At 41.2% G+C, this 24,260-nt stretch overlaps 2 protein-coding genes and 1 long non-coding RNA gene across 4 annotated transcripts; 1 reads left to right on the top strand and 2 right to left on the bottom strand.

Annotated features, from left to right (window-relative positions):
* Positions 1-943: 943 nt before the first annotated feature.
* Positions 944-7,486, bottom strand: OTOR (otoraplin). Its single transcript, XM_051792711.1, has 4 exons — positions 5,307-7,486; positions 4,687-4,826; positions 4,014-4,124; positions 944-1,171 (listed from the first exon to the last, which is right to left on the bottom strand). Exons 1-4 carry the CDS (start codon positions 5,428-5,430, stop codon positions 1,148-1,150), a joined length of 399 nt encoding a protein of 132 aa, XP_051648671.1. The 5' UTR covers positions 5,431-7,486; the 3' UTR covers positions 944-1,147.
* A 123-nt stretch (positions 7,487-7,609) lies between these two features.
* Positions 7,610-16,758, bottom strand: SNRPB2 (small nuclear ribonucleoprotein polypeptide B2). Of its 2 annotated transcripts, none has more exons than XM_051792709.1 (7): positions 16,617-16,758; positions 16,348-16,424; positions 13,586-13,758; positions 11,245-11,385; positions 10,065-10,115; positions 8,512-8,600; positions 7,610-7,993 (listed from the first exon to the last, which is right to left on the bottom strand). In XM_051792709.1, the coding sequence occupies exons 2-7, from the start codon at positions 16,409-16,411 to the stop codon at positions 7,834-7,836; spliced, it is 678 nt and encodes a 225-aa protein (XP_051648669.1). In that variant the 5' UTR covers positions 16,412-16,424; positions 16,617-16,758; the 3' UTR covers positions 7,610-7,833. The 2 variants fall into 2 exon arrangements, with proteins under 2 accessions (XP_051648669.1, XP_051648668.1); XM_051792708.1 differs by lacking the exon at positions 16,617-16,758 and adding an exon at positions 16,562-16,580.
* Positions 16,755-23,822, top strand: LOC127473286 (uncharacterized). Its single transcript, XR_007905352.1, has 3 exons — positions 16,755-21,386; positions 22,927-23,041; positions 23,293-23,822. It is a non-coding gene; the product is annotated as an uncharacterized LOC127473286 (long non-coding RNA).
* The last annotated feature ends 438 nt before the right edge of the window (positions 23,823-24,260 follow it).

Genomic DNA, 24,260 nt, shown 5'->3' with positions numbered 1-24,260 from the left:
CCCAGCATCCTTGGAGGCTTTTAAGAGTGAGCAAATCTGTGAGCACTCTGATGTGGATTCGGTGTGACCCTGATTTTGGTAGGAGACCCCGAGGACCCTCCCAGCTTGGGTGTCCTTGTGATGCTACTAACCAGCCTTCGGCGTCCTTCCCAGAGCCAGGCAGAAGCCAGCCGCTGGATGTCACCCTGCGCTCACCGAACAGTGCTGCTCCCACCGACAAACAAGGGATCAGATCCCATGGCAGCGGGAAGGCTCGCTCAGTTACAAGCTTCTGACTTAAGGTAATGACTTATGAGTATTACACTTCTTCAAAGACATCCTTGTTGAAAAGTACACAACAGGTTAGTTTAAAGGTTTCTGAATCCCTGCCTGAGGTTGAAAACTTAATACTGGCTTCAGACAAATAGATGCCATGAGTTAAGAGTGCATTTCGAGGCCACATTGAGAGTTCTACACAACCTTTTTTAAATGCAAACCTGACATACACCTCAAGCTGTGCATGTTTCCCCTATGCTGTGATAAAATGAACAGAAATAGACCTTGAGATCTTGTCAAGTGTACATATGACTGAAACAAGAATGGTGAAACTGCTGTGATTTCCAAAGAGAAACTGCAAGGACAACAATCACTGTAGGGGAAAAAGAAAGATTGTAGAAAATCAAAAGCATCCTCCAATGCCCCCTAGCATAGTATTGATTCTCCCCTCCTCCTGAAAGTCAGCTCCTGTTTATTTCAGACAGGTACGCTGCAGCATGAACACTGAGGTGTTTGAATGCCAAGCTGTGTTTTTCCAAAAAAGATTCACCTAAAAATGTGAAATGCAGGAAGCAGATCTGAGTTCAGTTTAATCCCATTCAATGCATATTCATACCAGAGAGACTTATAGCAATTCAAAGACTATCAGCTTTATTAACAAGTAGCAAAGCACATGCAGGTAAAAAAATTTCTAAAGAACAAATCCTATGTGGGACTGGGTCCCTATCCCAAATCACTCTCTTTAAATGAAAATTTTATTATTTTGGAGAAAGATTACTTGTTCCACAAACATCTATTACAGGCAGAGCTCTGTGTCCAGGGAGGGTGCCCCGATTTCCTCCCAGCGGCTTTCCCTGGTAGCAGCCGAAAGATTGCCTGACTGCTTTCAGTGCTATTCACAGAAGAAATCAATGTCCTGAAAAAGAGAGTTAAAAGGAAAGATGTTTTGAGATTACTGAAGATTAACATTCCTTTATCAGCCCCCGAAGGTACATGAGTAAATGCAAACACAGAATACATTATAATATATGCAAAGTACACCATAATATATTCAAAGCATTCTGGAAAAGAAACAGGCCTTTTGTCTTTTTGACTCCTTTGCATAGCTCAGATTTGTTCCTGCCTTGAATTCTTAAAATTAATTAGACAATACCTCCTTCTCTCTTAATTTCAAATGATTCCTTTATCTCCCTTTTTTGTTTCGTGTTTCTATATCCACACCTGGATTCATTAGTCGTATGTAACCCCTTATCCTCAAACAATTCCTAATCCCACATGAAAAGGATGACTTAGACTGAGGCTGTGCAGTACAGTTGCTACGGAGAAATGCTGACTAGAAAACAAATGCCAATATTCTGTTTGAAAACTTCTGGCATGGAATAGACTTCCAGAGCATATTGCTTCCTTCCTGCTACTACCTTACATGCCTACACAGATCTTGATTCTGTTGCACGGAATTATCACACTGTGGTGCTCATTTCCATTCAATGTATCCCAAATAGCTGCCCACTGCACGCAGGAAGACAGGGACCTGTGGCAGAACAGCTGCTTACTGGTAATGAGAGTGCTCTCAGCCAGCAAATGGCCAGTTTTAAGTGACAGAGGGAAGGCAGGCAGTCCAACACCACTTTGTAGTACACATGGCCTGTTGTGCTCAGTCCATTGTACTCAATTTGATTCAATGGTTCAGAAGTAGCAGCACTGAGAAAAAAAAAATCTCCTAAGATTCATTGCTCAAACAGCAACTGACAGGCATGGATTACCCAAGTGCTGCACAAAAGGAGGCTGAGAGAAGTTCACAGGCAGGTTTACTATAGCAAGATCTGCAGCTAATGGCATGCATTGACTCCAACAGTGAAAGTTACTTTTGGGGATGAAAAAAGAAAAAAAATAAAAGGAGGGTCAGAGACACAGAGGCCCCCAGGCTGATGTTCTCTTTCAGGCTTCAGGTGCTCCCCACAATATTGTTCCCCACTGAGTTCCCTATCAGTCCTTTCTTCACACAGTGCCATCCAGTGCCATGGGTTTTGCCATCCAGTGCCTTGATCAGGGCAGATGCTGTATGCTGATTTATTGTTAAGCTTTGGGCATCACCAGATCTCCTTATATAAATATGAACCCCTTCCTAAGAGAGCACACCAATATTGGGCTTTGCAGGTGCAAGGCCAGGGAAAACATTGCAAACAAAGCAAAAACACTGAGAGAAGGTTACAGAGCTATGAGCGAAAGACTGGCTCCCAACTTGCAGATGGAAAGCTGGTGGCATCTGTGGAGGTGTGCAACACTAGTTCTGTGTAGAACAGCTCCTTTAAGGGTTATTTCTGGAGCAAGCAGCATGTCCACAGATGGGTCAAGGTGTGCTATAGACTGTTTTAAATGTGAACAAAGAGTCAGATCCTGAAGGTCCTATTTACAACATACAGCTGAGATCAGTAGGACATGAAGAACACCTCTGTATTGCCTCCTATTTTCCTCACAGTGTTCCTGCACAGCAAGAATGTGAAGGAAGGGTGAAAGGACTGGAAGTCTGTGTCAATAGTTTTGTGAAAGAAATGACTTGCCAATTAAAATTCAGTATTGCAGCCTGACAGGACTCCACTGTGGACCCTGAGTCAGGCTGCAGGCCAAGGCAGTGCTTCACCTACTCTGCTTCCAGTTCAGCTTGCCATGCAGCAGACTGGCTGTCATATCATTGAGAAAAGAGCTTAGGAACATACTTTGGACATTTTTTCATGTTCTTTGACTAATTAATTACTGCAAAGCTTCTGGGACAAATTCAGAATAACCCGGTGTAGTGTCAAGAAAAGCAATCACTGGATAAATATTGGATAAAAATGTGCATTTCCTCAAATAAAACTTGTCTGACACATTGTAACACAGATCCTCTCAACTATTAACCTGAAACAAAATTCTTCCTTTCACTTATTTCCTATGTGCTAATCAGACCCATCTAATAATCTGGACCTAGGATTAAAGACTCCAGATACAATTTCCAGGCTGACATACTAATTGTATTTTGCCATATGCTGCAAAACAGTGTATAGCTAAACATTCAGTATGGATGAAGGTAAGTACTGTAAGACTACCACTCAATTTGGTTTTAAGCACAGAAATAAGCTACCAGTAAGCATTAGTTGTAAGCCAAACCATACCAGCCTCTGAAGAAAGGACCCTCCTCTTCCACTCCTCTGTGAAGTGCTTCAGATATTTAGTAAAAATACAAATTTTACGGTATAGGAAACCCTACTGAGCAGTATCAGGGACAACCATCCTTTCAGAAATGCAGCCTACTTACTCACAGAACTCTATTGTGCTTCCAAAACCTTTTTAATTCAATTTTCTGACATACCATTAACTTTGTAATGGAAAGCAAACATGCTCTCAGCAATCACAAGTTCTTTACGGCAGTGTCCATCTGTATGTACAATTAACAGAAGGCACACTTTTACACATTACTGAAGTTCACAGCACAATAGCTAGGCTCTAAAATAGAAAGCTTTGGGTAAAAGTTACATGGCCTTGAAGGAATACTATCCAAATCAACAGGAACTCTAATAGGATGAAGCCCTTATTCCAGCATTTATAATGTCTGCAGTATCAAAGCTTATGTTAGGGATCTTATCAAGGCTATTTGCCTGTATAAAGATTGCATCCCTAAGCATCTGTAACACGCTACAATCAACTTCCACAATCAGCAAATTAGCATTACATAGCCAAGTATAATTATGTAGCCAGCTTGGCTTTTGCAAATTCCTTACCGTTGTAGGAACAGTCTTATTTGCTTCTTGATAGATATGTTGCTCTGAGACTAAACTGCTAGGGAAATAACCAACTGTCCCCATATGGTCTTCATACTGTTCTCCATAAACCTTCAAGCAAGGAGATGTATAATTAGGTACCTTAAAACAATCCTCATCTGGTTCGAGCTGGTTTATCATTTAGTCAAAAGGAGTCACCCAGTAGTGTTCTTACTCTGGTTTTACACTTCCTAGGTTCCAATCAGCTGGCATATGAAACAAACCAGGCATAAAGCTCGAGCAAACTGATACTGCTCGTAATTTGTCTGGATCTTTTTTTTGTAAATGCAGTTAATATTTATCTTTGCTTCGCTTAAATTTAAGAGTTTTATGACCAATTGTGATAAAAGCTTTCTCCTCCAAAGTTTCAGCAAATAGCCACAGAAAAGAACTGTTGAGCCCTTCTGTTAAGATTCAGTTCATAATTCTATATAGCTATTGAAGATATTTCATTTTTAAAAAGAAAAATATTACAGCCCTCAAGACTCCTCAATCAGTCTGTTTAAACTTTCACTTTTAAAACTAAGTTGTTGCTTTAAACCCCAGAATAGCTTAGCATTAGCATCCATTTTTTGACAGAAATGTGTGTTAATCTACTTCTAGTTTGTTCATATATACAAGAATCTCCTCTTACACTTCCAGCCCAGAATTCTCCAGAGTCTTTTTCTTTCACTAGTTTTGAGTAAACATAGATCAACTGCCCTTTTCTAATATTGATGAATCTGCAGTCTGAAGCATTATAATCCTCTTCTGCTCTGGCAAGGGAAATAGTGTCTAGGAAAGAAAAACACCAAAGGAATGAGATGGAGGTATTTAAATACATGGATAATTTTAGAGAAATACAAATACATGTGGGCTTTTATGCACATAGGTAAAACTATTTCCACAGATAAAAATAGGTTATCTTGAAATCAATAGAAGTCTTAAAGAATTTGCTCTGCTCATTTTGCTATTTTACAGTAAGTGAAGTAACAGCTTAAGATCGTGCCATTTCATCACAGTGAAAGTTACAATCCTTCTCTCTACACTTAATTTTCACTTAAAAGAAAAATGTCCTTTACAAACCCCACTTTGCAGTAAAATTATATGTGACATTCCACATCACCCTCCCACTCTACTTTTAAAGCTGACAAGTCAATACAAATGTAACATAGCTAAGTAAGCAGAGTAGTTTTCACCTCTCTCTAACACATCCGAACTCCACCGTTATTTTTGAGACTATTTTGTCCTCAAAATTAAAGCAGATTTACTTACAGACACAGTCATCATCAGCACACAGCTTCTTGCTGGAAAGCTTGTCCATAAAAATTCCAGTTGCAAGAGGACACATTAAGCTGAGACGCAAAAGTAAAACCACCAAATAAACACGTTGTGTCATTTTTCTTTGCCGCAGCACTTGAGGAATGTGTGCCAGGTTCGATGATTCCAGGCTTTTATGGAAGAGGCAGACACCTGGACAAACACGCTGGGCCAATGGGAAGGGGCTGGGGTGACATTCCACCCCACCAAAGGAGCCGCAGGCAGGGGGAAGATCTCAGGGTCCACTCACAAAACCGAATCCCCTCCTAAAGCCATTCTGCATTAACATTTCAATCATCAACTGTATTATTTAAACAGGCTAAGCCTTCCTAGACTTGTCTACAGCCTTAATCTTACCTCAAGCAAAGTTTGAAAATGGAAATTAAGTCAGATCCTGCTAAGCAGCGAAGGAAATTACATCCTTCCAAATCCTCCTGTCCTTCATTTTTGCAACTGCTCACTGACAAGCATGATCTTTGCTGGACTGTAAACCCTCAGTGGCAGAGATTCCCATTTCCACCTACAGAAAGGACCTACTGGGACTCTAATAGATGGATGAAATGTAAGCAAACCATTAGGGAGTTGCAACGCAGGAAAAAGGCTTTGCAAGTCAGCGATTCAAATTTGAAATTTAAGAGTTCAAGCACCACATACTTGTGCAGGTAAGATCCCTCCCCCAAGGAGATGCAGTCACAGCAAAACACACAGGTCACACCAGGACAGCAACAATTTCCCCCTTTTTACAGAGTTTGCAGATGCAAGACACTAAATGGTGCCACAGACTGACTTAAAATGTCCTCTTTAAACCTTGGAGAGGACACCTGGAATTCATCTACCTTCCTCAAATCTTGTCCTAGCATACACGAAGCAAGACTTGTAGGGAGTATTTTAATTAAAACACATTCAGGCACACACACACAAAAGGAACACCCACCAGAACTGCTGTGGGTGCTGCCCTGTCAGCAATTCAGAGTACAGGCTGTCAGGCTACAGAAGGCTGGTCTGGATCAGTCCTTAGATGCGACAAAAAGCAAGTCTGGAAATTCCTAAACAGCACTCCAGAGAACCAGCGCTTCCCAGTTCATGAGGAGGCCTGAAGAGCTGTTGGCTGTACCAGCTTTCAGCCCACAGGTAGAACAGCAGAACCGGTAAACTGTCATCAAATATCCCACACTCTCTTTTAAAGACGTTGCATCTTGCAACTTTTAGCATCACCTTCCCCTGACAGCTGATTTCACCACATTCTCCTCTAACCTTCCAGCCTATTACTCCTTCCTCCCAACTCCGATATGTAGTGTCCAACTTTCTTGGCAGACAGCACCAAACCCTTGGAAGTGAATAAATGTGAAAAGCAATGGCAGTCTCATGCACACAAACTAGTGGGATGCAATGACAGCATAATTAATACCTATAGAACTACGACTGCAAAAGGAAAACCAAAAGGTTCATGATGGATTACCTGTCATTTTTGCTCCCTTACAGGCACATGGAAACAGTTTTAACTTACAAATATTAGAACACTCACAAAAATCACTAAAAAGAATGAAAAAATCTGTATATGAAGACAGGTCAGTAACTGAGATGATTGTGAAAGAGGTATCATCTTGCAATATATTCTGGGAGCAGATGAAATTTCAATTTTTTAGGTCTTGTGCAAAAAAAAGTGGCTTATGTTGCCACATACAAAACACTAGAACTTTTTAAAGTGATTTTTTTACCAAAACATTTAGAGCAGTTACAATACTACATCTGATTATTTCACTGCATCCAGTGTTAATTACATAAGACCTGCAAGGTTTTTAATAAATGAGAAAACATAAAGTAAAACAAACCTAACCAACCCAGAGGCATTAGGAATAGGTATTTTGCAAAAGAAACTTTTATGTTTCTTCTGGGGACTTGTTTCTACTGACAGCCACCAAGACAAAACCAAGTTGAACAACAGTGGTGTCAAACTGCAATTTCTACCCATAGCTGGGAAAAAAAAAACTCGCTAATGATAAGTCATTTTTCCTAAGTGACAAAATGTTCTTGCTGAAAAACAGCTGTCCTCTTGATAACGAGGCTGAAGGTTGAGTGCTGTATTTATTCTGAATATGCTGGCATTTAGCATTCCTGATCACACTTTTTGCTTTGGAAGGACAGCTATTTTTCAGCACCTACTTCTGAGAAATGAGTGTCACCTTAAAAGCAGTTAAACTGAATAAAGCCCTGCAAGGCTAATCAATATTAAGACAGATCTGAGGAAAAAACATGGCTTGAAAACAGCATATTTATATTTTATTTTATAAAAATTAGTATTTCAACAGAAAAAGTTACTATTCAGTAGATCTGCGGAAATCCTACATCTGTCCTGGTCATTGTGGCAATTCTGCACGAGTCTTATGTTTTTTGCAGAGAACAGCAAACATGGCAGCTGATGAACATATCATCATTTAAAAAAAAAAACCTATCCACAGAACTCCTTTACAGGAGCACCCAGCTATTTCTTTGCATAAGTGATTTTCATGGCATGAGATGGAGTGATCTTGAACCCCTGGAGAGCATCTCGAGCAGCTCCTGCTTGGTTCTCATTTTCAAACTCCACGAATGCGATGTCGTGGCGCCCAGGCACTAAGCGAACTTCTTTGAATCCAGGAAACCTGTAAAATAAGGTGAGAGTCAAATCATGTTTCTTAGCTTGATAATATATCTCTCTTCAGTTGCAGTAAGACCTTTTCAAAAGCATCTACTAGTGCAATAGTTACTACTAATGAAAGATTTAAACTGAAGGGTTTTACATGTCCAGTCCTTAGAACTATGCCTCAATTAAGGATTGTAAGGTGGAAGCAATTTAATCAGTCTTGTATTCATACAGGAGCAATCAAAGCTAGTTTTAAAACTGCTCCTGCAGTCCTACAGTCTTTAAGATTACAGTCACCAGCTTAAACCCAGTGCGGATTGATAGCAGATAAATTACACAATGAAAACCAGCTATGAAAAAGATTGGATTTGCTTCCTGAATCAAGTCATCAGAACTGACATCTGCAACCTTGGCAGTAAGACAAAGAACTACCTTCAGAAGAAACTCTTATTTCTATAAAGTCAGCTTGCCAGCTGAGAAAGCACACACAGGTAACGGAAGAATTCAAAGGACAAGCCATCTCTATTCAAAACTTACTGATTGAATAACATGGACAGCATCATCTCATTCGTTTCCTCAGGCAAGTTATTAAGGAAAAGGATATAGTTTGGTGGGTTATCAGGCACCTGCAACAACAGAAGATCAAACTTCAGAAGATTACACAGTTACCCATTCTTCTGCATCTGTCCGCATGATTATTTGAACCAAGACACACGCCCTTAGCTTTGCTCATAACATTCTAGCTGGGCTTCACAAGACCTTCAGACAGAGCTCATTGGCTTTTACAGTGATATATTAATTTGGAGAGGTTCTTATTTCCACAAAAATCACATTAACATGTTGTCTTAGATGTCACATCTTAACAAGTCAAGAGCTGACACTGCAGCACTCTCCACACCCAGGTGCTCAAGTAAAGGCTGAAGTGCTGTCCAAGACACCCGTGTGGCAGTGGAAGAATCTAGGAGACTCACAACCTTCCAGAAGAGCAGTGGGAAGCCAAGATGAATACCCTGTTCATCCACAGTACTACCAAAATAAAGAATATCTCTGGGCAACCCAAATCCACAAAACCCACATGGTTTTACCACAGTGCTCAATTCAAATTTATTAATTAGAAATCTCATTAGATTAAAAGCTTTAGTCTTTGACAGATTTGCCTGTTGATATGAATTTGAAGCCACCCACCAGACACAAGGCTGAGTAGTCATTTGCTGACACTGGAATCTCCAAGTCATCCAGTAAATTATAAGACACAACTTCAAGTCATCCTAATAATGGTGCCAAGTAATTTAAAGCCTCAGTAAAACAACCTCCTTCAACTGATGGAAATATTCCGGGCAGTGCCATTAGAAAATAAAACTTTTGATGTTCAAACAAATACCCAGAGAGTGTTGTGCTTCGATGTGAACTGATGTACATATATTGTGCCTGAAAACCCAGAGTGGGAGCAAGACTTTTTCCCTGTAGATGCATGCAATTCCCAATTACAGAACTCAAGAAAGAGATGCAGGGCAGGCAAATATAGTCTTCTATAGTATTTGCTCTCTTTAGCACCCTCATTTCTAACACACATGAATCATTTAGAAGGTCACTGAGCAGACAAGACGAGTGAAGTGTTGGGAGCTGTTGCTGTATCTCCTCACAATCCTTCGGAAAATTAGACATTTATAAGAATAAAGTAAGCAGAGGACCCCCAAACTCCTGAAAGGAAGCTTTTAGGCAGATATTCTGGCACCCTGTATTGTCTTCCTTCTCCTTATCTACTACTAGAACAAAATAAGTTAAAGGGAATTTATTAACAATGATACTAAACACAGTCCAAATTTAAGAATCCAGTATGACTTGATAAAAGTGCTGTTTTCTGTATAATAATAAGAAATTGCAGATTCTCATTTCCTGTCAACCAGATATAGTAAAAGGGGGATTTCTTTTGTTTGTTTGCTGTGATGAAGTTGTAAAACAAATGTCTCACAGGCCAAAAAGAAAACTGTAGAATATACTCTCAAGTTTCCCTGTGTAACAAACCTATTATTCATAGAGAATAATTTTAAACATTAGTGCTTTTAGTTAAAAAAATAAAAAAGCAATACCTGATTCTGTGGTGCAGTCCCTGGGGCATTAGCTGAATTTGGTGTTGCTCCCTAGCAAATAAATACAAAACAACTTCACAGAAGTGTTCTGTTAGAAATATATCAGCACACATCACCATGTTTCTATACAACTCACGACATTTGTTAAGGTTTTTTTAAGCTACAATCCAAGGAACATTTGTTGCTTATGAGATACTTCCCAAAGGGAACAAAGCACATGAATTTTGCTGACCTCCAAAACCAGGCAATCAAAATAAAAAAACATCAGTAGTATCTGGTCTGACTAATGGCTGAGTCAACTATTTCTCCACATCACAAAATTCAGTTTACCAGTTAGGGAGGGAGGAAGCAATTTTGAAAATGAAGGCCTAGGACTCCTGGTTTCAGTTGGGACAAAATTAATTTTCTTCTTAGTAGCTGGTACAGTGCTGTGTTTTGAATTTAGTACAAGAATAACACTGATAACACACTGGTGTTTTGGTTGTTGATAAGTAGTGCTTGTTCTAAATCAAGGACTTTTCAGTCTCCCATGCTCTGCCAGTGAAGAGGTGCACAAGAAGCCAGGAGGGAGCATGGCCAGGACAGCTGGCCCAAACTGGCCAAAGGGATATTCCACAGCACAGAACATCATGCCCAGTATACAAACTGGGAGGAGCTGGTCAGATGCCTTGATGTTTTCTGCTATACTTCAGCACAAAAATTACTAAATGTTGTTAGTGTAGGCCAGGCCAACCCTTAGTGGAGATACATTTCAAGCCAACTCCTTTTCACCTAACTATGAATTAATTCTCCTGTTCCCATTTACCATTCTTCAGTGCTTATAAGGCAATCAAGGCATTAAAGCACTGAAGGAAAAGCTGGTTGAGCACTTGAAGCTGGCATTAAAGATAAGCACACATTCCTTCTCTTCCTTTTCTTAAAAGAGGTTAGTTTCTACTTTGGTTTATTGTACCTTTGCCCTACATCTTTATTTTCATCTGGTAATAGCAAAGGAGCAAGGACTGTACAATCAGTCCACTCTCCTTCAACTTCTAGCAAGTGCTCAAGAGCACTAGATACCAACAGACCCCAATTTAGGCATTGAAAAGTACCAAAAGACAACACTTAAGTCTGAGAAAAAAATATTTAAAACAGCTTTTGTGTTTGTTTTTTAATTTTTTTAAACAGAGAAGCAGCTTACCTGGATAACCTTTTTATTGGGTGCATTTGCTGACTGCTCCAGAGTTTTGGCCTTCTTCTTTTCCTTCCTTTTTTCCTTATCAGCAAAAGTCCCGCGCATTTTAGAGATGATGTCAGAGTCTGTTTTTGCATACTGGATACGCTTGAAAAAAGAACAACCCAGTACATTTTGCAGTTAATAACACAACATTTTGCACCCCTTCCACTAACCGTGTATTTATACATTTTTTGCAGGAACTTCTTACACTAAAAATATTGTTATAAATTGTAGGTATTCTTACGGAGATTTAATCCTCATAATTAGTTCTAAACGCAATTACAGAATGCTAAAAAAAGCCCTAATATGGAAATTACTTATTTTAACTCATTGAAATCAGAACTCCATCTAACAGCATCTTTTTAACATCTCTCAAGGTAACATGTACACAGAGATACAAGGACATTTGACAAAATTGGCACTAGCTTCCATTAAAAAACCTGTTAGGGTTTTTAACTCCATTTTAAGGGGAACTAAAATTTGACAGTGGTTTCTTGTATCTCTGCAGAGAAGTGACTGGTCAGATGATGTGACCAATACATCTGTTCTAGAACAAGCAGCAGTCACAAGTATAGAGGTCATGTTGCTGAGAACACAGCTGCGCTATGGGCAGAACACATCTCAAGGATGAAGGACCAACCACCCCCTCCCTAAGATCTTGCTTTGTGGTGAACTTGCCACTGGCTGCTGCATGAGAGGAGCCCCGAAGAAAAGATACAAAGACTGCCTGAAACAACAACATCTCAGCCTTGGCCATATTGATCACCATAACTGGTCTACTCTGGCCTCCAATCGGGAGGTCTGGAGACACACCATCTATAACGCAGCTGTCTCCTTTGAGAACGCAGCAGGATCACTCTCAAGGAAAAAAGGCAACGCAGAAAGAATTGTGTCTTGCTGAATTTACCACCTAAGGAGTCTTTCTGCTGTGCCTTTTGCAGTCGGACGTGTCTATCTCGCATTGGCCTTTTTAGCCACCAGCGTGCCTGTAACAAATGTGGGTAGAGCCCTTCCCAAATCTTCGTTCACGAAGCCATGATTGATTGCAGAGAAGTGAGTTCAGCAAAACTCAGACATCTTACATAGAAAGGCAAATACCCACCTTAATCCAAATAGGATTGCATAAATTGTGTCAGCAGCACAACAGTGCTGATTTTCTGGCAAAGGCCCCCCAGTGCAGGAGGGTAAGCAGGTGCAAGTAGGACTATACAGGGGTACAACATTATGTATGCACACAATCCTACTGTTTTCCGTATTAGAAGCTACCTCAATACAAACTACTTAGCAGCTGAAGATTCATTTTAATGCCTTTGTTTAGTGCCCAGATAGAGTATGCAGGCTGCAGGCAAAGCTCAAAGAGGGAAGTACACCTGAGAGCTTATGAAGCCTTAGTATTTTTATTTCACTGAGCACAAAACTCCTTTAGGATAAATAATGGCAGGACTGAGCTTGCACCATTCAGTGTAAGGATTTCATTAGAGAATCTGAAGTTGTTAGTGAAAATAGCTCAGCAGCATAACTGTCTCTGCTCTCTTCAGTGCTCAAAGCCACAAGCTGAAAGCCAGTAGTAATGTAGCCATCCATCATGTATTGCACCTCATCAATAGCTGCAGAATTAAGAGATGCCTAATTATCCAAGTATCCAACTACTATCAGTTGTAGTGCTATTCTGCATGTTATCGAGTACATTACTAAATCATGTTTATCAACTAGCAGTGTATTTGCTTCACTGAAGTTACACTGAAGTGCAGTTACTTGGTTTGGTGGTCTACAATCAAGCAGAACTAGCCCTCAATGAAAAATATTAAATCACTGAGCACATCTGGAAAGTAAAACTGTGGAGATCTTCACCCTCCTCACTGTTACCTCAAAAAGGGAGCATCGTGTTCTAGATATTCATTATGAATCTAAAAGTAGTTAAGGTTACTCTACATGAAGTAACTGAAAGCACCTAATTTCAATAATATTACAGAAAAAATTTAACTGATTCAATGGAAGACATGATGAGGAAAATGGAAGGTAAAAACTGTAATCCAGCAGAGAAAAACAAAAAGCCATCACTTAGGAAGCCTAAATGCTCAGTTCAACCTCTGTGTGTATTCTAACTGCAGTCTCTTCAGCATCTTTCTAGATACTCATCAGATACTCTAGATAACACCCAGGTACTCCTTAGGATGTGACATGACTGAGGAATCCTTCAGTAACAAAGCACAAGTAATAGTTCACTCCCAAGGTGAAAGTACCAAAACACTGTATCACACTATCATGGGGTTTCTCTCTTTAAAAAGGTAACAAAATAACTTACCATTGGTTTCCCATAAAACGGAAAGCCTTGGAGCTGTCTCAAAGCATTGGTAGACGATCCAAGTTCCTTAAATATAACAAAAGCCTGTCCTCTCATCTTCATGGTCTTTAAAGCCACAATGTCGACCACGTGACCAAACTGTGAGAATAAGGCATATAAGGACCTCTTCAGCTCTGGGGATGACAGGAGAGAACAAACTAGAACAGGTTACATGCAAATGTCCACTTCTACAGAGTCTGCTATCCTTCAGAGACAATGTTTTTTACCAGCTTTAGCTCAGATAGTGATACTTTACATCCATTTAGTCAAAACTGCTGCACAACTTTATTTGCCCAGTTTTTGTAAGGTGGTGTGTAACACTTGGTTTCAAACCTCAAGTATTCAGGTAGTGAAGAAGTTGTAGCACCATCCATTCTATCACTGCAAGGGAATAACAGTTACACAGAGGTATGTAAATACATATTTTCATATATGTATACATACACACACCCCCATACACGCAGGTACCATGTATGACAGCCATCAAGATTGATCAGAAAATCAATACTGCAACAAAAAGCACTAAAGAGGTGGACTTAAAACAAGAATGCAGAAAAACAGTAACTACAAGGGTAATTAAATCTGGAAATTTTGGTTGTAACTGTTTAATCAATTCTCTCAATTTTAATAGATTTTTTCATATTCTGGATCTGAGTTGTTTTCCTATGGTCCTACTGCACCTTACAGCTGCAATGGATTTACTTTCATTCTTTAAAATCACCTGACTACATGCCAAATGAAACCTTAATCTTATCCAAATCAAGCCAAATAAATCCTCTGTATTGCGTAATCATTCTAACTCACAAAACCTTATATTTTAAAGATTTCAGCAAGATAAGAGCACTGCCTCTTGTTTACTGCTGTTGAGGCTTCACAATATCAGCCCACTGTCACTTTCTCCACCTGCTCCTGACCAACCACACTGATGTGGCTTTTTTTTATTATAAAAAGCTTTTTATCAAAATACTTTCCTTAAAAATTACTTCAAAACCTGTATTAAAATAGGAAGATATTTGTAAGCTTTACAGATAATTATAAACCCTCCATTTGCCCCATGGGGTTTAACATGACCAAGTGCAAGGTGCTGCGCCTGGGTCAGGGCAACTCCCAATATCAATCCAGGCTGAGGGATGAACAGGGAGAGCAGCCCTGGCAAGGACTTGGGAGTGCTGATGGATGAGAGGCTGGAAATGACCCAGCCATGTGCACTGGCAGCTCAGAAAGCCAACCGTGTCCTTGGCTGCATCCAAAGTAGTGTGGGCAGCACAGCAAGGGAGGGGATTCTGTCCCTCTGCTCAGCTCAGGTGAGACCCCACCTGCAGTGCTGCCTCCAGCTCTGGGGTCACCAGCACAGGAAGGACATGGACCTGTTGGAGTGAGTCTAGAGGAGGCCACCAAGTTGATCAGAAGGATAGAGCACCTCTGCTATGGGGAAAGGTTGAGAGAACTCGAATTATTCAGCCCGGAAAAGAGAAGGCTTGAGGGTGACCTGATTGTGGCCTTCCAGTACTGAAGGGAGCCAACAAGAAAGATGAAGAGGGACTATTTACAAGGGCCTGGAGAGACAGGACAAAGGGAAATGGCTTCAAACTGACAGGGTAGGGTTAGATTAGATTTTAGAAAAATATTCCTTACTGTGAGGGTGGTGAGGCCCTGGCACAGGTTGTCCAGAGAGGTTGTGGATGCCCCACCCCTGGAAGTGTCAAGGCCAGGCTGGATGGAGCTCTGAACAACCTGGTCTAGTGGAATGTGTCCCTGCCCATGGCAGGGGGCTTAGAACTAGATGAGCTTTAAGATCCCTTTCAGCTCAAACCATTCTGTGATTCTATTTAAGAATTATAACCATGAAATTTCATAATGGGGACTTATTAGTTTATAGGGCACTTAACATGCTGCAAAGCCCCAAGTTAAATTTATTCACAGCAGAATCATCTTGACACGTCATTGAATAGTTCATCAGCAAAGTTGTTTTCACTTTTGGATGTCTCTCTGAAGCACCCTGAAGAAACATTTAAGTAGTGCTATTGTGATCCACACACTCCTTTCACAAACCATCACTTATATATTATCATGATCACTTTAGATCACAAGTGGATGGTTTGATGCAGACATGGAATATGCAGCCAGGTAAGGGCAAGAGAGTTATTTTCAGCACACTTTGAGGAGCTAAAGTTCCTCACCACACAGCCCTCTTCTCTCTGGTGTGGGCTGCAGGAACCCCAGGACAGTGTTTGTAACACAATGGCACAAAGCTGACCAGTTCATACCACGTTCACACCCTTATTAAACAAGCGAGGAGCACGCTGAAGTTCCTACAATTCGGCAAGAGGGGGCTGCTGACCACCAAAACACGTGTTGGCGTGTGCCAACACGCCTGTTATCATCCACTGACTATTCCCATTGCTCCTATACTAGTTACTCAGTGACAAGCAAATCTGCAGCCAAAGAACTGCTGTAGAGTCAGCGAGAAGCTTCCGTAGAACGAGGTTTCTACAAAAAGACTTAAAACTGATATATTTGTTGGCTTCAGCTGCTGTTTCATTACGAGCAGGCGTTTGCGAGAGCTCGGCTCACGACCACACGGCCCGGCCCTTCAGAGATTCCCAGGAGTCCCGGATCCCGCCGGATCCGCCGGGGATTCCCCCGGGAGCCAAGTGACGCGTGAGAGAGCACGACTAGGCCCCACGGGACAATCTCGGCTTCCAAGTGGCAGCCGCCCGTACCTTCCTTCTTGATCTTGTCGTTGATGTTGTTGATGTAGATCGTGTGGTTCGGCCTGATGTCCATCCTGAGGACCCGCCTGCGGGCAGAGCACACGGAGGGGACGCGTTAGCGGCTGCGAGCCCCGCGCCGGATACACCGCACAACCCTGGGCAGCGGCGCCGCGGGCCGGGGGGGCTGGGGGCTGCCGGACTGTCTGCCTGCCTGTCCGCCCACCCAGATCCCGTATCCCGGCTCCCAGCCCCACTTCCTCCCTCGCGTCCCCCCTCACCTCTCACTCCTCCCGCCAAGATGGCGGCGGACGCAGCGCAGGCGGCACAGCCGCTCCCGCAGCAGTCGATGCACCGAGCGCCGATGACGCCGATGGGCAGCAGGATAAAAACGGGACAAAAGCGAGATGAGGATAAAAGGGATAAGAGGGAGATGGGCGTAAAAGGGATAAAAGTTTGTTGCCGGCTCCAAGGAAGTCGCAACGAGGCTAGGAATTGGCCCCGAAATGGACGTTTCTGCCCCGGGGTTTAGCTCTGTCCTGTGCTAAGAGTGATAAGCAAAGAGAAATGGGGGGGGGGGGGGGGGGTTATCTCCTTCACAACCTAAACCAGCAGCTTTTGAAAGCATAAACTCATAGAATGGTTTGGGTTGGATTGGACCTCAAAGACCGTCTCATTCCAACCCCACTGCCATGGGTAGGGACACCTTCCACTAGTCCAGGTTGCTCCAAGCCCCATCCAACCTGGCCTTAAACACTTACAGGGATGGGGCATCCGCAGGTTCTCTGGGCAACCTGTACCAGGGCCTCACCACCCTCACAATAAAGAATATTTTCCTGATATCTAATCTAACTCTACCCTCCTTCAGGTTAAAACCATTCCCCCTTGTCCTGACACTACATGTCCTTGTAGATACTCTCTTTCAGTCTTTCTCGTAGCCCCTTCAGGTACCAAAAGGCCACAATTAGGTCACCCTGGAGCCTCCTCTTCTCCAGGCTGAACAATCCAAATTCTCCCAGCCTTTCCTCATAGTAAAGGTGCTTCATCCCTCTAATCACCTCTGAACTCACCCCACAAGTCCACATCCTTCCTCTGCTGGTGACCCCAGAGCTGGATGCAGCACTCCAGGAGGGGAGAAAGCAGTGACTTCAAAATGTCTGTAGGCACTCATTAGTTAACTTTTGTTTCTAGCTTTGATATTGAAAAGGCAAGGTATCAGCGCATGTAATTTCTCTGAGGTACTTCAAAAATCCCTGTGGTGGTGCTACCTCAGGATAAATAAACAGAGCAGAGATTGAGGTTGCAGCCCTTGAATTTTTGGAATAATTTTGCAGGCTGCATGCCTTCATTTCTATGAATAATTAGGCAGGCTTTTAGGGAAACAATTTTAAATTGCAAAGATTTAACCTGGTTACATATAAAAAAGAAGTTCTTGCAGTGGGGGATATAATCAGTAAGGTAGTTCTCTTCTAACCATAAATTTTGTTTGGACAGGCCATCACTTTGTAAAGAGGCAAGAATATTAGGTAGAATTATTGTTTCAGTTATATTTTATGGAAAAAACCCAACATTACTCCAGATTCTGGAGTATTTAGGAAGCCTAGAAAGGAAAACATGGGTTAAAGGGAATTGAATATAAAAGACAAAGACAAAAAAGCTGTTGATTGAGGTGTTATTCACTGGTGGAAGAAAACAGTGTGTTCTGCAGTTGTTTACAGCAGGGCGTGGTGTGGGAAATGCTGTGTTAGCTGATGCCTTATACAACGCATACATGCCACAAATTCAGAATATGGCAGGCAGCAGTTCTAGTCAAATTTTAGAGTCCTATTTATCTTTCTTTGGTTATTATCTTAGAGGTAGTTGTTGACATAAAGTGTAACTCTGAAATCCAAGCATGAACAATACATTAAAATGCTTTTTCAGAAAGGCTGGCTGTGCTGTTTTGTGCCTTGATCAGCAGTACAATCCATGTACACTTATAATTTAGTAACAATGTTCAAAACTACTTATTTGTTATTGAGTCCACATAGCTAAGGGAATTGGACTGGCAGAATCAAAAATCTTGATGTTTTATAAATGATTTTTAAATAAAGTCCTTCAAGTGTCCATAGAGAAGAGACTCTAAAGAAAAAAAATTACAAAAAATCCCTCAACTTATTGCAAAGCAAGGAAGAATTCATGGCTTCTGTAATTCATCCAGCACAGGCTGCCACACTCGTGCTTGCTCAGTCACTTTAAGCTCAACTGATTTACTCCTGCAGAATTTGAATGCAATAAAGCAGAAAAAGTGTGTCTTTCCTGCTCCTCAGGTGGGATTTCACAGTCCGCCTGCCACTTCAACAGAAGTGACTTTCATGCCTCAGGCTGCCTTCCTCCTCCCTTCCCCAAGGTTCATTTGGATTATTTCTGTTTCCTCAATCCTCAAACAGAGGTATAGTGTTCTCACCTTTACTAAAACAGTCATTTATTTAAAGGTCCCTGAATGCTTGAAGTATTGTAAAAATTATTTCAAGTTTCTTAACAAGAATGCCTGTAGCATCTTAGTAAGCAGTGATTCATCACCAATATAACAGGCTGGGAACATGCTTTCAGCTTGGACAGGTACCTGTTTCATCAGAGGTTGTCAAACAGCACTGGAGAAACAAAACAAAGGGCACACGGTTCTTGAAAATATCTTTGTAACCACTTCTCTTCCCCCTTCCTGCCCTCTGCTTAAGGTCAAGGAAACCCAGCATTTCATTATTATTGTTGCTGTTTGTTATGAAACCTGTAATAAAAATCAGATTTTTTTTTTCCCTTCATCTTCCTTTTCTAAATTCAATGAAATTCTCTGAGGTGAAAAGAACAATAACAAAGAGCTGTGCATGCTGGAAGTTCTGCAGCATCCTCGTGACTGTGATTTGGGCCACAGAAAGGGATGCTTCACACTTCTCGTGGTTGTTATTTCCTATATTAAGACTGTGGAATAAGCAAAGTTTCCTTAGTTTATCAGTACAGGAATATTTTCATCTTACCTGTGTGTGTGTAATCACAACCACACACTAGAAAGAAACACGAGTGGAAATGTTTTGTGATATGGATTTGTCTGCAGTATTTTTGTTCTGCCCTTTGAATGCCCACTTCTTCTGTGTCAAGGAGTAAGGTAATATACAATCATTAGATATTGGAGCATGGACAAAGACATGGACAAAGACAGTGAGAGAAATGACAGGAAATAAGGAAATTCCCTAGCAAGTACAAGCAGTGGTGCTATGAGCACTTGCAAAGTCAACATACATGAAGCCTCACATTTAAGACAGAAAAGGTTCTTTGAAGGGTGAACAACTTTGGGATCTATATTCATGTGGAAGCTGTGAAAGGGAAGGAATTGCTCCCTACAAATCGGGTTGCTGAGCAGTCGGACCGGCTGCCTTTGCCCAAAGGACTGAGGAGTCTGCAGTGATTTACAGATCATTGTTTGCAGGCTCAGGATATGTGATCCCTGTAAACTAACAAAGCAGAGAGAATGGACAACATGATGGCAGAACAAATTTAGTATTGACAAGTGCTTGGAAAAGCATTTGGAAAAGAATCGCTTGAACCACCTGAATTAACTGTAACCACACAGGAAAAGGACCTGGCTGACCCCCCTTTGGGGACAATAAAACACCTAGTAGTAGGGAGAGAGGCAAACAAAATCACCATATGGAAGGGGGAAAATGTACTGCAGTTCCTTTAATAAGGCTGTTTCATAAAAAACCTAAAAAGATGCTTGAGTGTATTACTGCTTGATCTAAAATAAAAGAACCTCCACACATTCATGTGACATTTATAATTGGCAGTTTGTGCTTTTAATTATTTAATACATTGCCTGACAGACAGTAATTTAGTCAAGGGGAAGAGTACACCATCACAACCAATTATTTATCACTGCTATTTCAGAGGAAAATCATTCCATCAAGGTTAATCCAGCCATGATAGGTTAATTTGCTTGTTCTCTTGACCAAGTCACCCTTACCAAGGGAAACAATAGCATTGAATTTTATTTCTTTGGGCACACTTCTAGTTTATGGCAACAGAAAACAGTTGCAATGTTCAAAAGAAATCAGTTATCATTGTTAAGTGAACCAGAATTAAATTTTAGGTGCTTAATTAGTTATATCCAGCATAAACCGGGAAATTAGTATATTTTACTTTTTGTGTTTCATAAGCATGCTCAGAAAAAAATAACATACACTTCTAGACTGGTCTTTCCTTTATGGGGAGCCTGTTCCCTCTCAGACCAATTTTTTGCTACTGGTCATTTCAGGGCCTTGCATCTCTTACATTACACTGCTGCCCCAGTCCCCTGGGGCAAAAGCTCATCTGAAACTGCAAGTTTCAAGTATTCAGCTCCTCATGTTTGCTATATTTATCATCATGGTGATTCCCAATTAGTTTTTGTGTGCTAATATACTGGAAAAGATGAAATGTGGGTAGCGCTCTTAATTTCATACAGATGGTTTCAATTTAGTTCAGGGTGCTGGAGTTGTCCTTTTATTAGCATTAATTGGTGACAGTGCCATTTGTCCACACTGTAACTCTGCGAAGAATAGCAGAGCTCTGGTTTGATTTATTGTTGTGCAAGAACACTTGCATTCCTTCCATTTTCTTTCAGTCTGGGTTAATTTATTTTTTTATTTTTTTTTTAGTTTAGCTGGAATCAACATATTAACACAGTGTAAATGGTGTGACTTACACTGAGCATTTGAATTCAATACTTTTGAATCCTCATACATGTGTGATATTGCAGTATAATAAAACCAAGACTTACCTTCTTAACTGTATGAAATTGCCTGGTTGTTTCCATCCTTTTTTTGTAAAAAAGTCTCAAAAAGGCCAGTCCCCATTGTGAACATCCTCACCCACATTCATACAAACCAGTTTCAGCTGTGGCTCCTGCAGTATTTCCCTTGTTCCTGAATTTTCACTTGCCACCAGACAAGTCAGAAGCAGCAAGGCAGGTCTGAGACCAAGTGAACAGCCCTAGCTCTGTGAGTTATCTGGCCAGGCACTGTTGCAATGCAGCTCAGGTAAGGACCAGAGGTCATAAACTGAGCCTAAGCACAGCTCCCAAGCAGAGAGAAGCAGCCCTGGCAAAGCTTCTCACAGCCCTTATCACAGCAGCCTGAGTCAGTGTCACCACTACCCCAAGTCTGCAGATGGGGAGGGAATAGAATATGTCCTGGATGGAAGAGCAGGCCTGCCCTTGAAAACATAGATTGATAGGGAAACAGAGACAGATTTGCCCAGCAGGAGGATATCAAGAGCAGAGCTTTGATGACACCAGTGCTATGTGAGGAGGGAGGCCTACACAGCTGAGGGTTCCCACAGTGCTTACTGGCAGCTCACCATCAGCGTCAAATGTGGGGCTTTATGAATAATAATAACCTATAAAGAATCTCTTAGATTTCCAAATGCTTCTTTCTCAAGCCAGCTCAGCCTTGAAATTGCTAAGACCCATGCCAGGAGCAAGCTATGAAGCCATAAATAAGCTTGGTTTATTACTAGTCTTATGGTTAATAATTACTGCAGTTTGGGCAAACAGCAGTAGTAGGGTCCACTAACAAGTTCCGCCTGGCCTTGTGCTGAGTTTCTGCCAGTTCCCTGTACAGATACTAATAAAGCTCAGGAGATATTACGATTGTCTCATTCCTTCAAACATTTATTGATTTAAATCATTTAGTTCTCTGTTGCAGCAGACACTGGGGAGCTGATGGTAAATCATCCTAACTCTGGTACTTGAGTTGACTGTAAATTTACCACATCTGGTAGAACTGAGCTGGCTATAAATTCTTTTAGTGCTCCTAAAGTTTGGCTGGCTGTGGGAAAGACTGCAGGTGTTGTACTAACCTATATTTGAAGCCGTGCTGGGAGTCAGAGAGCCTTTCTGTGCTTATTTCTCATTTAGACTCAATGTGGCAGAGCCCCTTCCAAGTGTTAGGGTTCTCCTGTGCCATTCACTTAAAAAAAGCCCTACATCAAGAAATGGTGCAGATCAAGATCAACATCAAACATGGCTTCAATCTCCTCTCCATCAGAATTCCATGCGGAGTAGCTCTGTAAGCTTTGGTTCCATTCTGACTATGATTTACACCATTGTGCCTTCAGGAATGTAAAAGTAAATCTCTGTGAAATGAAACCTTACCTCCAAATGCGTAAATTTCCCACCTCTAGTGAGTGAAATGAGAACAGGTGCTTGGATAGATGAACATATGAAGCTGCTGGATTGAAATGAGGTGTGCAGGTGGATTAAGACAGTCCTTTCCACTGTGCTTCTGGTCACAAAGTAGGTCTATACAATATTAAGCAGTCAACATCCTAAATAAAAAAAAAAAAAATTCCTGGTTTCAGCCTGAAAGGCAATTATTTCACACACAGCTGGTCATAATTTTTCTAGAGAAAACTTTTCTCTTGAAAGATGACTAAAATTCTTTTGTTTAAAATTATTCTTATAAATTATATTGAATTTTTTGAAAAGGCTTTTGTTCTTCATAAAATGGTTAAAACACATGAATATTTTTCTAGCACTGAAAAATTTTGTTGAAAAAGGTATTTTTCTTTTCTGACAAGACAGAGGAACTGTGAAGTCTCCCCCCCCATACTTCTTCTCCCTCATGAATTCTGTGTGAAGTGATAGTTTATCCTGGAGAATCCTATGCGACTGATACAACTTCATTACTTTGAGGTTAGTCATTTTTCAGATAAATGTGAAAATGTGATCTCATGGTTGCTACATGAAAGTGAGTCTACACTGCTGCCGAAGGTGTGATTTCCTGCACAGGGAAACATTCTTGCTCTAACAGTGAATTAGCTGCTTGGTGAAGCAGTAACATCGAGGTGACAAAAGCACAGAAGGATGACTTCTGTGAAGCCACTGGTGATCGCAGGTATTTGATGGCAGCTTTTCACTGCTTTTCTCTCCCCTGCTTGATTCAGGCAGGTGTTGAAACCATCTGGGAATGCATGGAGAAGTGCAACCATAAAGCAGATGAGAAAAGTGATCTCCTCACCTCTCCTCCATCCAAGAACATGGGGCAGGACCAGCAGGGCAGAGCCAGCTTAAATGAGTTTCTCAGAGAAGATGCACCTATTGGGTAGCATTGCCTGAAAATACAGTGCTGCCTTCTAGACTCTCCTTTCCCAAACCTGCAGTGTTAGAAATATAACAATCTCTTGCTGTTTGCTGATTGCAAAATATTTTTGGAGTTTGAGGGTTTTTTGGTCTAGGTTTTAACAATTCTATTGGTCATTGTGCATATTTAGTCCTCCCTAACACCATGTTAGGATAAAAGCAGTGTTAACCATTCACAAGTAATGACAAATTGAAATTTGGGGGTTGACAATGCATTTTCTGTGAAAGAGAAGAAATTTCTATGGCCTGTCTTATGCAACATTATAGTATCAAATAAAGACACAAATCTGATTCCATTCTCCTGTATTGGATTTGGGTGTTCCCTTTGCCTTGTTTTCTGTCCAAGCACCCACTGCTGATCTGCAGCCAGGCCTGCAAGGGACAGCCCATGGCTTCTCAACTCTGGCAAATCAGCCTCTAATCTCCTAAAAACAGGAACTGTGGGTGGGAACTGGCATCCAAAACATGTCTGAGGGGGAGTCAACTAATGGGTTGCATTTATTGATCACTATCACACTGCATCCATGCCTGCTCTTTATAGCTAAGCAGCAAACAAGACTTGGGATTGTTATTGCCCCTTTGGACTCTAGCAAACTTTGAACTCTGAACTTCAGGTGATAATCAAAGGGAGAAATTCATATCCTGGGAAGGGAATAACATGTCCTTTAGCCCAAGTGGGTCTATCAATGAGGAGAGGACGAATAACATGTCTCAGGGCTTGGTGCTCATGTCTCTGGACCCTGAGTGACTTTCTCTAGTGGCTGTGATAGTG

The sequence above is a fragment of the Manacus candei genome, unplaced genomic scaffold (assembly GCF_025592945.1).
Source record: "Manacus candei isolate 608988 ecotype Guabito, Panama unplaced genomic scaffold, ASM2559294v1 h1tg000035l, whole genome shotgun sequence".
Taxonomy (NCBI): domain Eukaryota; kingdom Metazoa; phylum Chordata; class Aves; order Passeriformes; family Pipridae; genus Manacus; species Manacus candei.
Note: the sequence above shows the minus strand (reverse complement) of the source record. Positions and strands in the feature narration are given on the sequence as shown.

Coding starts and splice junctions, on each gene's coding strand:
- OTOR (XM_051792711.1), bottom strand. CDS start 5,430: ATGACACAACGTGTTTATTTGGTGGTTTTACTTTTGCGTCTCAGCTTA. Junction 4,125..4,686: donor GAGAATTCTGGGCTGGAAGT/GTAAGAGGAGAT, acceptor CCTTGCTTGAAG/GTTTATGGAGAACAGTATGA. Junction 1,172..4,013: donor ATAAGACTGTTCCTACAACG/GTAAGGAATTTG, acceptor TCTCTTTTTCAG/GACATTGATTTCTTCTGTGA.
- SNRPB2 (XM_051792709.1), bottom strand. CDS start 16,411: ATGGACATCAGGCCGAACCACACGATCTACATCAACAACATCAACGAC. Junction 13,759..16,347: donor CGACAAGATCAAGAAGGAAG/GTACGGGCGGCT, acceptor TGTCATCCCCAG/AGCTGAAGAGGTCCTTATAT. Junction 8,601..10,064: donor GGACTGCACCACAGAATCAG/GTATTGCTTTTT, acceptor CTGTTGTTGCAG/GTGCCTGATAACCCACCAAA.